General features: G+C 50.0%; 1 protein-coding gene across 1 annotated transcript in view; it reads left to right on the forward strand.

The window, feature by feature from the left end:
- Positions 1–15,551, forward strand: part of tbc1d9b (TBC1 domain family member 9b) — a 42,378-nt gene extending 26,827 nt beyond the window's left edge. Inside the window, exons 11-23 of the mRNA XM_075482061.1 lie at positions 717–834; positions 2,664–2,866; positions 3,658–3,740; positions 3,831–3,960; positions 4,047–4,145; positions 4,219–4,287; positions 5,708–5,948; positions 6,261–6,326; positions 11,073–11,141; positions 11,481–11,534; positions 12,959–13,003; positions 13,077–13,168; positions 14,364–15,551. Coding sequence (XP_075338176.1) covers positions 717–834; positions 2,664–2,866; positions 3,658–3,740; positions 3,831–3,960; positions 4,047–4,145; positions 4,219–4,287; positions 5,708–5,948; positions 6,261–6,326; positions 11,073–11,141; positions 11,481–11,534; positions 12,959–13,003; positions 13,077–13,168; positions 14,364–14,957 — 1,863 coding nt within the window. The 3' untranslated portion in view covers positions 14,958–15,551. The remainder of the gene's footprint in view (positions 1–716; positions 835–2,663; positions 2,867–3,657; positions 3,741–3,830; positions 3,961–4,046; positions 4,146–4,218; positions 4,288–5,707; positions 5,949–6,260; positions 6,327–11,072; positions 11,142–11,480; positions 11,535–12,958; positions 13,004–13,076; positions 13,169–14,363) is intronic.
- Positions 15,552–16,378: the final 827 nt, after the last annotated feature.

Below are 16,378 nucleotides of genomic sequence, written 5' to 3' on the forward strand. Positions count from 1 at the left end.
AAGGTGGGGTATGGTGGGGTAAGGTGGGGTACTGCCAGGTAAGGTGGGGTACTGCCTTGTAAGGTGAGGTAAGGTGGAGTGAGGTGGGGTACTGCCAGGTAAGGTGGGGTACTGCCAGGGAAGGTGGGGTACTGCCAGGGAAGGTGGGGTAGGGTGGGGTAAGGTGAGGTACTGCCAGGTAAGGCGGGGTAAGGTGGGGTACTGCCAGGTAAGGTGGGGAAAGGTGGGGTAAGGTGAGGTAAGGTAAGGTGGGGTACTGCCAGGTAAGGTGGTGTAAGGTGTCCTGATCTTTCACTGATAGTTTTTCAGTGTTGGAATGACGAAGCTTTCAGACCCTTTCAGGTTGTCCATCACATTAAAGTCTTAAATTAATTTAAATCTTTGTTTGCTCATCGCGTACTCACAGTTCTACTCAAAAACAAAACAATAAAACAGGTTTTTCTTTTCCTGTTACATCGGATCTCTGAGGCTTCGTAGTCAATGTATAAAAGTCCAGAAAACAACCAAAAACTTGTAACTGTTAACTAAGTTTGCTGTGATTCCGTCTTTAGTCTTTATGCCACATTTTTAAAGAGAATAAGCGACTCGCAGCTGATTACGTTATCCTATCGTCATCTCTCAAAGACGATGTTTTGGGAAGACATGAAGCTCTGAAAGTTTGCTAACTGTGATTTATTTCTGCTTCTGCACACAATGACTCCTTCTTCCTCCATCAGGCGATGAACATCGTCACCTCCGTCCTGCTGCTTTACTGCACAGAGGAAGAGGCCTTCTGGCTGCTGGTGGCGCTGTGTGAGCGCATGCTGCCGGACTACTACAACACCCGGGTCGTAGGTTAGTGATACCAGAACAGGGTCAGGTTTCTGTTACAGGGTCAGGGTTCTGTTACAGGGTCAGGGTTCTGTAACAGGGTCAGGGCTCTGTAACAGGGTCAGGGTTCTGTTAACGGGTCAGGGTTCTGTTACAGGGTCAGGGTTCTGTAACAGGGTCAGGTTTCTGTTACAGGGTCAGGGTTCTGTAACAGGGTCAGGTTTCTGTTACAGGGTCAGGGTTCTGTAACAGGGTCAGGGTTCTGTAACAGGGTTGTAGGTCAGTGATACCAGAACAGGGTCAGGGTCATGGTCCAGGGTCAGGGTTCTGTTAACGGGTCAGTTTTCTGTTACAGGGTCAGGGTTCTGTAACAGGGTCAGTGTTCTGTAACAGGGTCAGGGCTCTGTAACAGGGTCAGGGTTCTGTAACAGGGTCAGTGTTCTGTAACAGGGTCAGTGTTCTGTAACAGGGTTGTAGGTCAGTGATACCAGAACAGGGTCATGGTCCAGGGTCAGGGTTCTGTTAACGGGTCAGGGTTCTGTAACAGGGTCAGGGTTCTGTAACAGGGTCAGGGTTCTGTTACAGGGTCAGTTTTCTGTTACAGGGTCAGGGCTCTGTTACAGGGTCAGGGTTCTGTAACAGGGTCAGGGTTCTGTAACAGGGTCAGTGTTCTGTAACAGGGTCAGTGTTCTGTAACAGGGTTGTAGGTCAGTGATACCAGAACAGGGTCATGGTCCAGGGTCAGGGTTCTGTTAACAGGTCAGGGTTCTGTAACAGGGTCAGGGTTCTGTAACAGGGTCAGGGTTCTGTTAACGGGTCAGGGTTCTGTAACAGGGTCAGGGTTCTGTAACAGAAGTTACAGACCAAGTCAGGTTGACCCCGGGCCTTCTGTTAGACCCCCTTTCTGTTTTGTGATGTTCCCGTAGTTTTTCGGCAGTTTTCGGCAGTTTTCAGTAGTTTTCGGCAGTTTTCAGCAGTTTTCAGCAGTTTTCAGCAGTTTTCGGCAGTTTTCAGTTGTTTTTTTCAGCAGTTTTCAGCAGTTTTCGCCCCTGGCCTGAAAGTGTTTTGTTCCCCCAGGAGCTCTGGTGGATCAGGGCGTGTTTGAGGAGCTGACCCGGGCCTTCTGTTAGACCACCTTTAGTGATGTTCCCTGTAGTTTTCAGCACTTCTCGGCACTTTTCAGCAGTTTTCAGTAGTTTTCAGCAGTTTTGGGCACTTTTCAGCAGTTCTCAGCAGTTTTCAGCAGTTATGGGCAGTTTTTGGACAGTTTTCAGTAGTTTTCAGCAGTTTTCAGCAGTGTTTGGGCAGTTCTCAGCAGTTCTCAGCAGTTTTCAGCAGTTTTGGGCAGTTTTTGGACAGTTCTCAGCAGTTTTCAGCAGTTTTTGGACAGTTTTCAGTAGTTTTCAGTAGTTTTCAGCAGTTCTCAGCAGTTTTCAGCAGTTTTGGGCAGTTTTTGGACAGTTTTCAGTAGTTTTCAGCAGTTTTGGGCAGTTTTCAGCAGTTCTCAGCAGTTTTCAGCAGTTTTGGGCAGTTTTTGGACAGTTTTCAGTAGTTTTCAGCAGTTTTGGGCAGTTTTCAGCAGTTCTCAGCAGTTTTCAGCAGTTTTGGGCAGTTTTTGGACAGTTTTCAGTAGTTTTCAGCAGTTTTGGGCAGTTTTCAGCAGTTCTCAGCAGTTTTCAGCAGTTATGGGCAGTTTTTGGACAGTTTTCAGTAGTTTTCAGCAGTTTTCAGCAGTTTTGGGCAGTTTTGGGCAGTTCTCAGCAGTTTTCAGCAGTTTTGGGCAGTTTTTGGACAGTTTTCAGCAGTTTTCAGCAGTTTTTCGGCCCCGGCCTGAAAGCGTTTTCTTCCCTCAGGAGCTCTGGTGGATCAGGGCGTGTTCGAGGAGCTGACCCGGGCCTTCCTCCCCCTGCTGTATGAACACATGCAGGATCTGGGGGTCATCTCCACCATCAGCCTGTCCTGGTTCCTCACCCTCTTCCTGTCCGTGATGCCGTTCGACAGCGCCGTCCTTCTGGTGGACTGCTTCTTCTACGAGGGCATCAAAGTCATCTTCCAGGTACCGAACGTTTTGGTTGGGATTTATTAATATTTGGCTTAGTTTGAAACAATCTTTTTGGACTTAACAGCGAAAGCACACAACTCCAAGTCACTATGATGGTTTTCATGTAACCCTGATTCATAAAAATGTCTAGCTAAGGAAACTGATCGATCCAATCTCCGTCCTGAGCGTGCATGAGGTGCCTGTGGGAAGAAAAAACTCCTTTTGAACTGAAAGAAACCAGAACCAGAGAGAAATGTGACCTTTCCTGCTATAAACCAGAACCAGAACCAGAGAGAAATGTGACTTTTCCTGTTATAAACCAGAACCAGAACCAGAGAGAAATGTGACCTTTCCTGTTATAAACCAGAACCAGAGAGAAATGTGACTTTTCCTGTTATAAACCAGAACCAGAACCAGAGAGAAATGTGACCTTTCCTGTTATAAACCAGAACCAGAGAGAAATGTGACTTTTCCTGTTATAAACCAGAACCAGAACCAGAGAGAAATGTGACTGTTCCTGTTATAAACCAGAACCAGAACCAGAGAGAAATGTGACTGTTCCTGTTATAAACCAGAACCAGAACCAGAGAGAAATGTGACCTTTCCTGTTATAAACCAGAACCAGAACCAGAGAGAAATGTGACTGTTCCTGTTATAAACCAGAACCAGAACCAGAGAGAAATGTGACCTTTCCTGTTATAAACCAGAACCAGAACCAGAGAGAAATGTGACCTTTCCTGCTATAAACCAGAACCAGAACCAGAGAGAAATGTGACCTTTCCTGCTTGTTCCTCACCAACCTGCAGGTGGCGCTGGCGGTCCTCCATGACAACATGGACGCCTTGCTGTCCTGCAGCGATGAGGGAGAGGCCATGACCATCCTAGGCAGGTAGGAGTCGAGGCCCGGTTCAGGTCCAAACCTGGTTCTGATCAGGTTCAGATATAAAAACAATATGGACGTACTTCTCCTGTGCCACAGGTACCTGGATAATGTTGTAAATAAACAAACTGTGGCTCCGCCCATCCCTCACCTGCACGCCCTGCTGACCAGCGGAGAGGACCCGCCCCCCGAGATCGACGTGTTTGACCTCATCAAGTCATCCTATGAGGTCAGAGTGATGTCAGAGTGATGTCATAAATAGGAAGACGTGTCACCTGACCGTACCTGGACGTGATTGTTTTTTTCTCTGTGCAGAAGTTCGGCAGCCTGCGCTCTGATGTCATCGAGCAGATGAGGTTCAAGCAGAGGTTAAAGGTCATCCAGTCTCTGGAGGACACGGCCAAAAGGAGCGTGGTGGGTGTACCGTGCTGCGAGGTAATGCTGCCGTGTCGGTGGGGTCAGAGTTCACGGTTTGATGTGTGTGCAGGTGAGGGCGATGATGACGGAGTCGGCCTTCAGCATCGAGGAGCTGGAGGAGCTGTACTGTCTCTTTAAGGTCAGAACCCACCGTACTGTCTCTTTAAGGTCAGCCGTACTGTCTCTTTAAGGTCAGAACCCACCGTACTGTCTCTTTGAGGTCAGCCATACTGTCTCTTTAAGGTCAGAACCCACCGTACTGTCTCTTTAAGGTCAGAACCAGCCGTACTGTCTCTTTAAGGTCAGAACCCACCGCACTGTCTCTTTAAGGTCAGAACCCACCGTACTGTCTCTTTAAGGTCAGAACCAGCCGTACTGTCTCTTTAAGGTCAGAACCCACCGTACTGTCTCTTTAAGGTCAGAACCAGCCGTACTGTCTCTTTAAGGTCAGAACCAGCCGTACTGTCTCTTTAAGGTCAGAACCCACCGTACTGTCTCTTTAAGGTCAGAACCAACCGTACTGTCTCTTTAAGGTCAGAACCAACCGTACTGTCTCTTTAAGGTCAGAACCCACCGTACTGTCTCTTTAAGGTCAGAACCAACCGTACTGTCTCTTTAAGGTCAGAACCCACCATACTGTCTCTTTAAGTTCAGAACCCACCGTACTGTCTCTTTAAGGTCAGAACCCACCGTACTGTCTCTTTAAGGTCAGAACCAACCGTACTGTCTCTTTAAGGTCAGAACCCACCGTACTGTCTCTTTAAGGCCAGCCGTACTGTCTCTTTAAGGTCAGAACCCACCGTACTGTCTCTTTAAGGTCAGAACCCACCGTACTGTCTCTTTAAGGTCAGAACCCACCGTACTGTCTCTTTAAGGTCAGAACCCACCGTACTGTCTCTTTAAGGTCAGAACCCACCGTACTGTCTCTTTAAGGTCAGAACCAACCGTACTGTCTCTTTAAGGTCAGAACCCACCGTACTGTCTCTTTAAGGCCAGCCGTACTGTCTCTTTAAGGTCAGAACCCACCGTACTGTCTCTTTAAGGTCAGAACCCACCGCACTGTCTCTTTAAGGCCAGCCGTACTGTCTCTTTAAGGTCAGAACCAGCCGTACTGTCTCTTTAAGGTCAGAACCCACCGCACTGTCTCTTTAAGGCCAGCCGTACTGTCTCTTTAAGGTCAGAACCAGCCGTACTGTCTCTTTAAGGTCAGAACCCACCGCACTGTCTCTTTAAGGCCAGCCGTACTGTCTCTTTAAGGTCAGAACCAGTCGTACTGTCTCTTTAAGGTCAGAACCAACCGTACTGTCTCTTTAAGGTCAGAACCCACCGCACTGTCTCTTTAAGGCCAGCCGTACTGTCTCTTTAAGGTCAGAACCAGCCGTACTGTCTCTTTAAGGTCAGAACCAGTCGTACTGTCTCTTTAAGGTCAGAACCCACCGCACTGTCTCTTTAAGGCCAGCCGTACTGTCTCTTTAAGGTCAGAACCAGCCGTACTGTCTCTTTAAGGCCGTACTGTCTCTTTAAGACTGACTCTGCTGTCTCTCTGTGACCCGGTTCAGTCCAAACACATGACCAGCTGTTACTGGGGCGCCAGCAGCTCCGCCGCGGACCGCCATGACCCCAGCCTGCCGTACCTGGAGCAGTACCGGATCGACCCCGCCCAGTTCACCCAGCTCTTCGCCTCATTGGCTCCCTGGGTCTGCGGAGGCCACACCCACACGCTCTCGGCCCGCCTCTTCAGACTCCTGGACCAGAACCAGGACGGGCTGGTCAACTTCAAAGAGTTCATCACCGGGCTGAGTGAGTAGTGACCCAGACCTGGTTCCTGGTTCCTGGTTCCTGGTTCCTGGTTCTGACCAAGACCCAGACCCAGACCTGGTTCCTGGTTCCTGGTTCCTGGTTCTGACCCTGACCCAGACCCAGACCCAGACCTGGTTCCTGGTTCCTGGTTCCTGGTTCTGACCCAGACCTGGTTCCTGGTTCCTGGTTCCTGGTTCTGACCCAGACCCAGACCTGGTTCCTGGTTCCTGGTTCCTGGTTCTGACCCAGACCCAGACCTGGTTCCTGGTTCCTGGTTCCTGTTCCCGGTTTGATCCATGTGTGTTTCTGCAGGTGGGATGTACCACGGAGACATGACGGAGAAGCTGAAGCTGCTCTACAAGCTCCACCTGCCGCCAGGTAACGTCCCGTTAATCTGTGGGAGGGGCCTGCATGACCCAAGATCTGTTTAGTCCAGGTAGTGATGACCCAAGTTCTGTTTAGTCCAGGTAGTGATGACCCAAGTTCTGTTTAGTCCAGGTAGTAGTGGTGATGACCCAAGTTCTGTTTAGCCCAGGTAGTGATGACCCAAGTTCTGTTTAGCCCAGGTAGTGATGACCCAAGTTCTGTTTAGTCCAGGTAGTGATGACCCAAGTTCTGTTTAGTCCAGGTAGTAGTGGTGATGACCCAAGTTCTGTTTAGCCCAGGTAGTGATGACCCAAGTTCTGTTTAGCCCAGGTAGTGATGACCCAAGTTCTGTTTAGTCCAGGTAGTGATGACCCAAGTTCTGTTTAGTCCAGGTAGTAGTGGTGATGACCCAAGTTCTGTTTAGCCCAGGTAGTGATGACCCAAGTTCTGTTTAGCCCAGGTAGTGATGACCCAAGTTCTGTTTAGTCCAGGTAGTGATGACCCAAGTTCTGTTTAGTCCAGGTAGTAGTGGTGATGACCCAAGTTCTGTTTAGCCCAGGTAGTGATGACCCAAGTTCTGTTTAGTCCAGGTAGTGATGACCCAAGTTCTGTTTAGCCCAGGTAGTGATGACCCAAGTTCTGTTTAGCCCAGGTAGTGATGACCCAAGTTCTGTTTAGCCCAGGTAGTGATGACCCAAGTTCTGTTTAGCCCAGGTAGTGATGACCCAAGTTCTGTTTAGTCCAGGTAGTAGTGGTGATGACCCAAGTTCTGTTTAGTCCGGGTAGTGATGACCCAAGTTCTGTTTAGTCCAGGTAGTGATGACCCAAGTTCTGTTTAGCCCAGGTAGTGATGACCCAAGTTCTGTTTAGCCCAGGTAGTGATGACCCAAGTTCTGTTTAGCCCAGGTAGTGATGACCCAAGTTCTGTTTAGTCCAGGTAGTGATGACCCAAGTTCTGTTTAGTCCAGGTAGTGATGACCCAAGTTCTGTTTAGTCCAGGTAGTAGTGGTGATGACCCAGGTTCTGTTTAGTCCAGGTAGTGATGACCCAAGTTCTGTTTGGTCCGGGTAGTGATGACCCAAGTTCTGTTTAGTCCAGGTAGTGATGACCCAAGTTCTGTTTAGTCCGGGTAGTGATGACCCAAGTTCTGTTTAGTCCGGGTAGTGATGACCCAAGTTCTGTTTAGTCCGGGTAGTGATGACCCAAGTTCTGTTTAGTCCGGGTAGTGATGACCCAAGTTCTGTTTAGTCCGGGTAGTGATGACCCAAGTTCTGTTTAGTCCGGGTAGTGATGACCCAAGTTCTGTTTAGTCCGGGTAGTGATGACCCAAGTTCTGTTTAGTCCAGGTAGTGATGACCCAGGTTCTGTTTAGTCCAGGTAGTAGTGGTGATGACCCAAGTTCTGTTTAGTCCGGGTAGTGATGACCCAAGTTCTGTTTAGTCCAGGTAGTAGTGGTGATGACCCAAGTTCTGTTTAGCCCAGGTAGTGATGACCCAAGTTCTGTTTAGTCCAGGTAGTGATGACCCAAGTTCTGTTTAGCCCAGGTAGTGATGACCCAAGTTCTGTTTAGCCCAGGTAGTGATGACCCAAGTTCTGTTTAGCCCAGGTAGTGATGACCCAAGTTCTGTTTAGTCCAGGTAGTGATGACCCAAGTTCTGTTTAGTCCGGGTAGTGATGACCCAAGTTCTGTTTAGTCCGGGTAGTGATGACCCAGGTTCTGTTTAGTCCAGGTAGTGATGACCCAAGTTCTGTTTGGTCCGGGTAGTGATGACCCAAGTTCTGTTTAGTCCAGGTAGTGATGACCCAAGTTCTGTTTAGTCCGGGTAGTGATGACCCAAGTTCTGTTTAGTCCGGGTAGTGATGACCCAAGTTCTGTTTAGTCCAGGTAGTAGTGGTGATGACCCAAGTTCTGTTTAGTCCGGGTAGTGATGACCCAAGTTCTGTTTAGTCCAGGTAGTAGTGGTGATGACCCAAGTTCTGTTTAGTCCGGGTAGTGATGACCCAAGTTCTGTTTAGTCCGGGTAGTGATGACCCAAGTTCTGTTTAGTCCAGGTAGTGATGACCCAAGTTCTGTTTAGTCCAGGTAGTGATGACCCAAGTTCTGTTTAGTCCAGGTAGTGATGACCCAAGTTCTGTTTAGCCCAGGTAGTGATGACCCAAGTTCTGTTTAGCCCAGGTAGTGATGACCCAAGTTCTGTTTAGCCCAGGTAGTGATGACCCAAGTTCTGTTTAGTCCAGGTAGTGATGACCCAAGTTCTGTTTAGCCCAGGTAGTGATGACCCAAGTTCTGTTTAGCCCAGGTAGTGATGACCCAAGTTCTGTTTAGCCCAGGTAGTGATGACCCAAGTTCTGTTTAGCCCAGGTAGTGATGACCCAAGTTCTGTTTAGCCCAGGTAGTGATGACCCAAGTTCTGTTTAGTCCAGGTAGTAGTGGTGATGACCCAAGTTCTGTTTAGTCCGGGTAGTGATGACCCAAGTTCTGTTTAGTCCAGGTAGTGATGACCCAAGTTCTTTTTAGCCCAGGTAGTGATGACCCAAGTTCTGTTTAGCCCAGGTAGTGATGACCCAAGTTCTGTTTAGCCCAGGTAGTGATGACCCAAGTTCTGTTTAGTCCAGGTAGTGATGACCCAAGTTCTGTTTAGTCCAGGTAGTGATGACCCAAGTTCTGTTTAGTCCAGGTAGTAGTGGTGATGACCCAAGTTCTGTTTAGTCCAGGTAGTGATGACCCAAGTTCTGTTTGGTCCGGGTAGTGATGACCCAAGTTCTGTTTAGTCCAGGTAGTAGTGGTGATGACCCAGGTTCTGTTTAGTCCAGGTAGTGATGACCCAAGTTCTGTTTAGTCCGGGTAGTGATGACCCAAGTTCTGTTTAGTCCGGGTAGTGATGACCCAAGTTCTGTTTAGTCCAGGTAGTAGTGGTAATGACCCAAGTTCTGTTTAGTCCAGGTAGTGATGACCCAAGTTCTGTTTAGTCCAGGTAGTGATGACCCAAGTTCTGTTTAGCCCAGGTAGTGATGACCCAAGTTCTGTTTAGCCCAGGTAGTGATGACCCAAGTTCTGTTTAGCCCAGGTAGTGATGACCCAAGTTCTGTTTAGTCCAGGTAGTGATGACCCAAGTTCTGTTTAGTCCAGGTAGTGATGACCCAAGTTCTGTTTAGTCCAGGTAGTAGTGGTGATGACCCAGGTTCTGTTTAGTCCAGGTAGTGATGACCCAAGTTCTGTTTGGTCCGGGTAGTGATGACCCAAGTTCTGTTTAGTCCAGGTTGTGATGACCCAAGTTCTGTTTAGTCCGGGTAGTGATGACCCAAGTTCTGTTTAGTCCGGGTAGTGATGACCCAAGTTCTGTTTAGTCCGGGTAGTGATGACCCAAGTTCTGTTTAGTCCGGGTAGTGATGACCCAAGTTCTGTTTAGTCCCGGTAGTGATGACCCAAGTTCTGTTTAGTCCGGGTAGTGATGACCCAAGTTCTGTTTAGTCCGGGTAGTGATGACCCAAGTTCTGTTTAGTCCGGGTAGTGATGACCCAAGTTCTGTTTAGTCCGGGTAGTGATGACCCAAGTTCTGTTTAGTCCAGGTAGTGATGACCCAAGTTCTGTTTAGTCCAGGTAGTGATGACCCAAGTTCTGTTTAGTCCAGGCAGTGATGACCCAAGTTCTGTTTAGTCCGGGTAGTGATGACCCAAGTTCTGTTTAGTCCGGGTAGTGATGACCCAAGTTCTGTTTAGTCCAGGTAGTGTGTTAGCTCATTGTGTGGTTTTAACTTCTGGAGGGACTCTGAACTTGATTCATCCAGAATAAGTAAGTAACATTTGTCTTGTGTACCAGGATGCTTTTTGCTATACTTTGACTGCTTAGTAGGCTTGCTGCTGGTTTAGTTTCACTGTGTGATGACAGCCCCCATTGAGACGAGTTTCAGCCAAGAGTGGCCAACTGTTAATCTGAGGGAGGAGCCTGCACTCCTGCAGCCAATCAGCAATTAGTGAAGCAGTACAAAGTAACTCCTGTTGTTGGAAGCTTCAGTCTAAAAACTAAGGCTGTAGAACAAAGGCACTCGACTTTTTCAAGGAAGATCTCCTTAAAGGACAATCTTCTTCTGGTCGATCTTCTTCTGGTCGATCTTCTTAAAGGACGATCGCAGCTCTGCCAACCTTCCAACCCTCAAAAAGCCTGGACTGGACCCAGATGACCCTAACAACTATCGCCCAAACTCCAACCTTCCCTTGGAAAGAGCAGTGGCTGCCCAGCTCCAACACCACATGTCCCACCATGAGCTCTTCGAACCTCTCCAGTCCGGTTTCAGAATCCACCACTGTACTGAAACCGCCCTCCATCCTCCTCACCCGTCTCTCTAAACTCATTGGCCTCACTGCCACAGCTCTCTCTTGGTTCCAGTCTTACCTCTCAACCAGGAAACAATACATCACTCTAAACATCAACTCCATCACTGCAGCAGTTAACCATGGCGTCCCCCAGGGGTCTGTCCTGGGCCCCCTTCTCTTCACCATCTACATGCTCCCCCTAGGACAAACTATCCGTAACCATGGACTCAGTTTTATTGCTATGCTGATGACACTCAGATGTACATCAGCACAAACCCCTCCTCTCAGCTCCCACCCACGCAACTCAACAACTGCCCGCAGCAAATCAAAGGTTGACCTCTAACCTCAGCCCCTGAAGAACAAACGGTTCTAAACGTTTATAAACGGCTCTAAACGGCTCTAAACGGCTCTAAACGGTTCTAAACGTTGACTTGTCTGTTTCAGCTCTGGTTCCGGAGGAGGCGGAGTCTGCTCTGGAGGCCACGCGCTTCTTCACTGATGAGGAACCGGCAGGTAAACACAAACAGGAAGCTGCTGTCAGCTGACCAGCTGTTTGATCTGCATGAAGAAGCATCTGATGACCTCATCTTTGTTTCACTGCTTCCTCCTCCTCCTCTTCCTCCTTCTCCTCTTCTTCCTCCTCCTCCTCCTCCTCCTCCTCCTCCTCCTCCTCCTTCTCTTCCTCCTCCTCCTCTTCCTCCTTCTTCTCCTCCTCTTCTTCCTCCTCCTCCTCCTCCTCTTCCTCTTCTTCCTCTTCCTCTTCCTCCTCCTTCTCTTCCTCCTCTTCCTCCTCCTCCTCCTCCTTCTCCTTCTCCTCTTCCTCCTCCTCTTCCTCTGTGATATTTCCTCCAGAATCTTCTTTCCTGTCTGATCTGGACACTTTGCGGCAGCAGGAAGTGACATCAGGTTTGTGTCTTTGTGATGTCAGCAGTCTCACTGACCCCGCCCACAGTCAGTGATGTCACAGCAGGTGTGTCTCAGCTGATGTTTATGAACCATCAGTAACCTCCAACTGACTCGGTTCAGACCCAGCAGGAGGTCTCAATGGAAATGTCTGACTTTCCAGAACCGGAAATAGAACCACAGCAAGTTCCTGTACAGGTGTGAGACAGATGTAGTACAGGTGTGAGACAGGTGTAGCACAGGTGTGAGACAGGTGTAGCACAGGTGTGAGACGGGGGTAGCACAGGTGTAGCACAGGTGTGAGACGGGGGTAGCACAGGTGTAGCACAGGTGTGAGACAGGTGTAGTACAGGTGTGAGACAAGTATAGCACAGGTGTGAGACAGGTGTAGCACAGGTGTGAGACACGTGTAGCACAGGTGTGAGACAGGTATAGCACAGGTGTGAGACAGGTGTGAGACAGGTATAGCACAGGTGTGAGACAGGTGTGAGACAGGTGTAGCACAGGTGTGAGACAGGTATAGCACAGGTGTAAGACAGGTGTAGCACAGGTGTGAGACACGTGTAGCACAGGTGTGAGACAGGTATAGCACAGGTGTAGCACAGGTGTAAGACAGGTGTGAGACAGGTGTGAGACAGGTGTAGCACAGGTGTGAGACAGGTATAGCACAGGTGTAAGACAGGTGTAGCACAGGTGTGAGACAGGTATAGCACAGGTGTAAGACAGGTGTAGCACAGGTGTGAGACAGATGTAGCACAGGTGTGAGACAGGTGTAGCACAGGTATAGCACAGGTGTAACACAGGTGTGAGACAGGTGTAGCACAGGTGTGAGACAGATGTAGCACAGGTGTGAGACAGGTGTAGTACAGGTGTGAGACAGGTGTAGCACAGGTGTGAGACAGGTATAGCACAGGTGTAAGACAGGTGTAGCACAGGTGTGAGACAGATGTAGTACAGGTGTAACACAGGTGTAGCACAGGTGTAACACAGGTGTAACACAGGTGTGAGACAGGTGTAGCACAGATGTGAGACAGGTGTAGCACAGGTGTAACACAGGTGTAGTACAGGTGCGAGACAGGTGTACCACAGGTGTAGCACAGGTGTGAGACAGGTGTGAGACAGATGTAGCACAGGTGTAACACAGGTGTAGCACAGGTGTGAGACAGGTGTAGCACAGGTGTAACACAGGTGTAGCACAGGTGTAGCACAGGTGTAGCACAGGTGTAACACAGGTGTAGCACAGGTGTGAGACAGGTGTAGCACAGGTGTGAGACAGATGTAGTACAGGTGTGAGACAAATGTAGCACAGGTGTGAGACAAATGTAGCACAGGTGCAGGTCTGGTCGGCCTTCTTCTGAACCCCCTGCAGGGTTCAGGTTTTACTTCCTGATTAGTTCCTGATGTTGTTGATGTTTTCTGCTGAACAGGTGAGGAGCTGAAGGATGGAGGAGCAGACGGTGAGGAAAAGAAAGGTAATCCCCTGCCCCCCTTCCAGATGTTACCACCTGAGACTCTGTCCTCTAACCTCACCTGTGTGTGTTTCAGAGGTGAAGGACTACAGGTACTACCTGAGGATGTGGGCCAAGGAGAAGGAGCCCAAGAGGGAGACCATCAAATCCCTGCCGAGGATGAACCAGGTGAGGCGCCGTCAGGTGTGAGTTCACCTGTTGCCCCGGGTTACCTGTGCTCACCTGTTGCCCCGGGTTACCTGTGCTCACCTGTTGCCCCGGGTCACCTGTGCTCACCTGTTGCCCCGGTTTACCTGTGCTCACCTGTTGCCCCGGGTTACCTGTGCTCACCTGTTGCCCCGGTTTACCTGTGCTCACCTGTTGCCCCGGGTTACCTGTGCTCACCTGTTGCCCCGGGTTACCTGTGCTCACCTGTTGCTTGCCCCGGGTTACCTGTGTTCACCTGTTGCCCCGGGTTACCTGTGCTCACCTGTTGCCCCGGGTTACCTGTGCTCACCTGTTGCCCCGGGTTACCTGTGTTCACCTGTTGCCCCGGGTTCCCTGTGCTCACCTGTTGCCCCGGGTTACCTGTGTTCACCTGTTGCCCCGGGTTACCTGTGCTCACCTGTTGCCCCGGGTTACCTGTGTTCACCTGTTGCCCCGGGTTCCCTGTGCTCACCTGTTGCCCCGGGTTACCTGTGCTCACCTGTTGCCCCGGGTTACCTGTGCTCACCTGTTGCCCCGGGTTACCTGTGCTCACCTGTTGCCCCGGTTTACCTGTGCTCACCTGTTGCCCCGGGTTACCTGTGCTCACCTGTTGCTTGCCCCGGGTTACCTGTGTTCACCTGTTGCCCCGGGTTACCTGTGCTCACCTGTTGCCCCGGGTTACCTGTGCTCACCTGTTGCCCCGGGTTACCTGTGTTCACCTGTTGCTCCGGGTTCCCTGTGCTCACCTGTTGCCCCGGGTTACCTGTGTTCACCTGTTGCCCCGGGTTACCTGTGTTCACCTGTTGACCCGGGTTACCTGTGCTAACCTGTTGCCCCGGGTTACCTGTGTTCACCTGTTGCCCCGGGTTACCTGTGTTCACCTGTTGCCCCGGGTTACCTGTGCTCACCTGTTGCCCCGGGTTACCTGTGCTCACCTGTTGCCCCGGGTTACCTGTGCTCACCTGTTGCCCCGGGTTACCTGTGCTCACCTGTTGCCCCGGTTTACCTGTGCTCACCTGTTGCCCTCTTTAACCTGTGCTCACCTGTTGCCCCGGGTTACCTGTGCTCACCTGTTGCCCCGGGTTACCTGTGTTCACCTGTTGCCCCAGGTTACCTGTGCTCACCTGTTGCCCTCTTTAACCTGTGCTCACCTGTTGCCATGGTTACCTGTGTGCAGGAGCAGTTCATCGAGGTGTGTAAGACTCTGTACAACATGTTCAGCGAGGAGCCGCTGGAGCAGGAGCTGTACCACGCCATCGCCACCGTCGCCAGCCTGCTGCTGCACATCGGCGAGGTCGGCAAGAAGTTCGGCAACGGCGGCAAGAAGCACGAGACTCAGGCCACGCCCACAGCGCAGGCCACGCCCCTCAGCCCACAGGAGGAGGGGCCTGACGAGGCTCAGGTGTGCTGCGCTCTGGCCGACGCCCAGCTGGAGGCGGCGGCTCCGCCGACGTCCGACGAAGACGCCAAAGACGACACGTCGGTGTCCTCATACTCGGTGGTGAGCTCCGGCTCGCTGCAGTGCGAGGACATCGCCGACGACACCGTGCTGATCGGCGGGGAGCAGAGGCGGGGCAGCGTGCTGGATGTGGATTGGTCGATCTCCTTCGAGCAGGTGCTGGCGTCGCTGCTGACCGAGCCACCGCTCGTCGACTACTTTGAAGGGAAGAGGGACATCCACGCCAAGATGGCCGCCTGTAAGGCTCAGCGGGTCGTGGAGCGCCAGACAAGCTCCGCCTCTGACCACGACCTCACCCAGCATTCCACCTGAGTCAGGTGATCAGCTGATCAGCTGATTCCAGCGACTCTGATTGGCTGCTTGGTCCTGCAGACTCATCACCATTCTGGCTAAGACTGACCTGTGACGTCACTGACTGACCTGTGATGTCACTGACTGACCTGTGACATCACTGACTGACCACTTTTATGTATTTTTTCTGTTTTTTTTAATCTTTATTGACAAAAAGCCAAACTGATCAAACTCATGAGGTCACTGATCCACTGAGTCATGTGACCTGTGGGGGCGTGTCAGTGTGTGAGAGGTCAGAAACAGGAAACAGTGAGGTCATCAATGAGTCGCTGACGGGTCAAACAGGTGAACTCACCTGCAGGTCACATGTCGGTCACATGTTGGAGGATTCTGTCACAAACTCAATTTAATCGATTTTAACCAACTGAAATAAAGCCGTTCGGTGTTTGTCTCTGATGACATCACTTCCTGCTTACTTCCTGTCCACAATGATGTCACAGTGTTTCTATCGCCGTTGTCTTCACTGTTTATTAACCTGTATACTTTTAAATCTGTCACATTGATTAGTTATTGATCTCAGCTCTAATAAATATGGAGGAAATCACCTCTTCTGTGCTCTCGTATTTCTGTGGATTCTTTATTAAATCTTTTTTCCTTCATGCAGCAGAAAAGATGAACCATCAACAGAGTTTCAGTCTCAGGCCGAGGAGAAGAAGCCTTTTTTATTTACAATGTAACAAGCCAATCAAATCAAATTAATTTAATTCCAAATTAGTCCAATTCATACAGAACCAATCAAAACAGTTTCCTCGTTAAGGAAACCAACAGATTGGATCTAAACTCTGATCCACGAGGCGACTGTGGAGAGAAACAACAGGAAGAAACCTCCATCAGAACCAGGAACCATCTGCCTGGACCAGCTGGGGGCTGAGAGGACAGGAAAGAGGGGACAACAAGCAGCGTAACACCAGGCAGGGACACCTGCTGAGAGAGAGAAAGGCTGTGTTCCAAACCGCCTACTTCTCCTACTACTCCTACTAACTTTAACTTTTTTAAGTTCCTGGATGCATACTAGATTCTCCTAAATGTTGGGTATGCATCATGAGGTTACTACTCATACTCAAACTACCCAAGATGCAACGTAACGTGACGTCGCCGATCGTCATTTCCTGTCAAAACGGCAGTTTCAAGCTAGCTACAACGAGGGTAGGTTCACTTCCTGTTTTCAAAACAAAAGCACCAATTGTATGGTAATGGCTTTCCCTATGATAAAAGGCAACGGGTATTTTATTTTGTGAAAATAACCGGAAGTGCATTAGCTCACTGCGGCTAGCTTTAGTAGCGCCGAATTCGTGGGAACAAAATTGTAAACAGCCGGTATTTTGTCAGGTTTTCAACACGTTGGGGATCTAAACGACTACTTTCTCACCTGAAAATGTTTC

This window comes from Odontesthes bonariensis, chromosome 13 (genome assembly GCF_027942865.1).
Source record: "Odontesthes bonariensis isolate fOdoBon6 chromosome 13, fOdoBon6.hap1, whole genome shotgun sequence".
NCBI lineage: Eukaryota > Metazoa > Chordata > Actinopteri > Atheriniformes > Atherinopsidae > Odontesthes > Odontesthes bonariensis.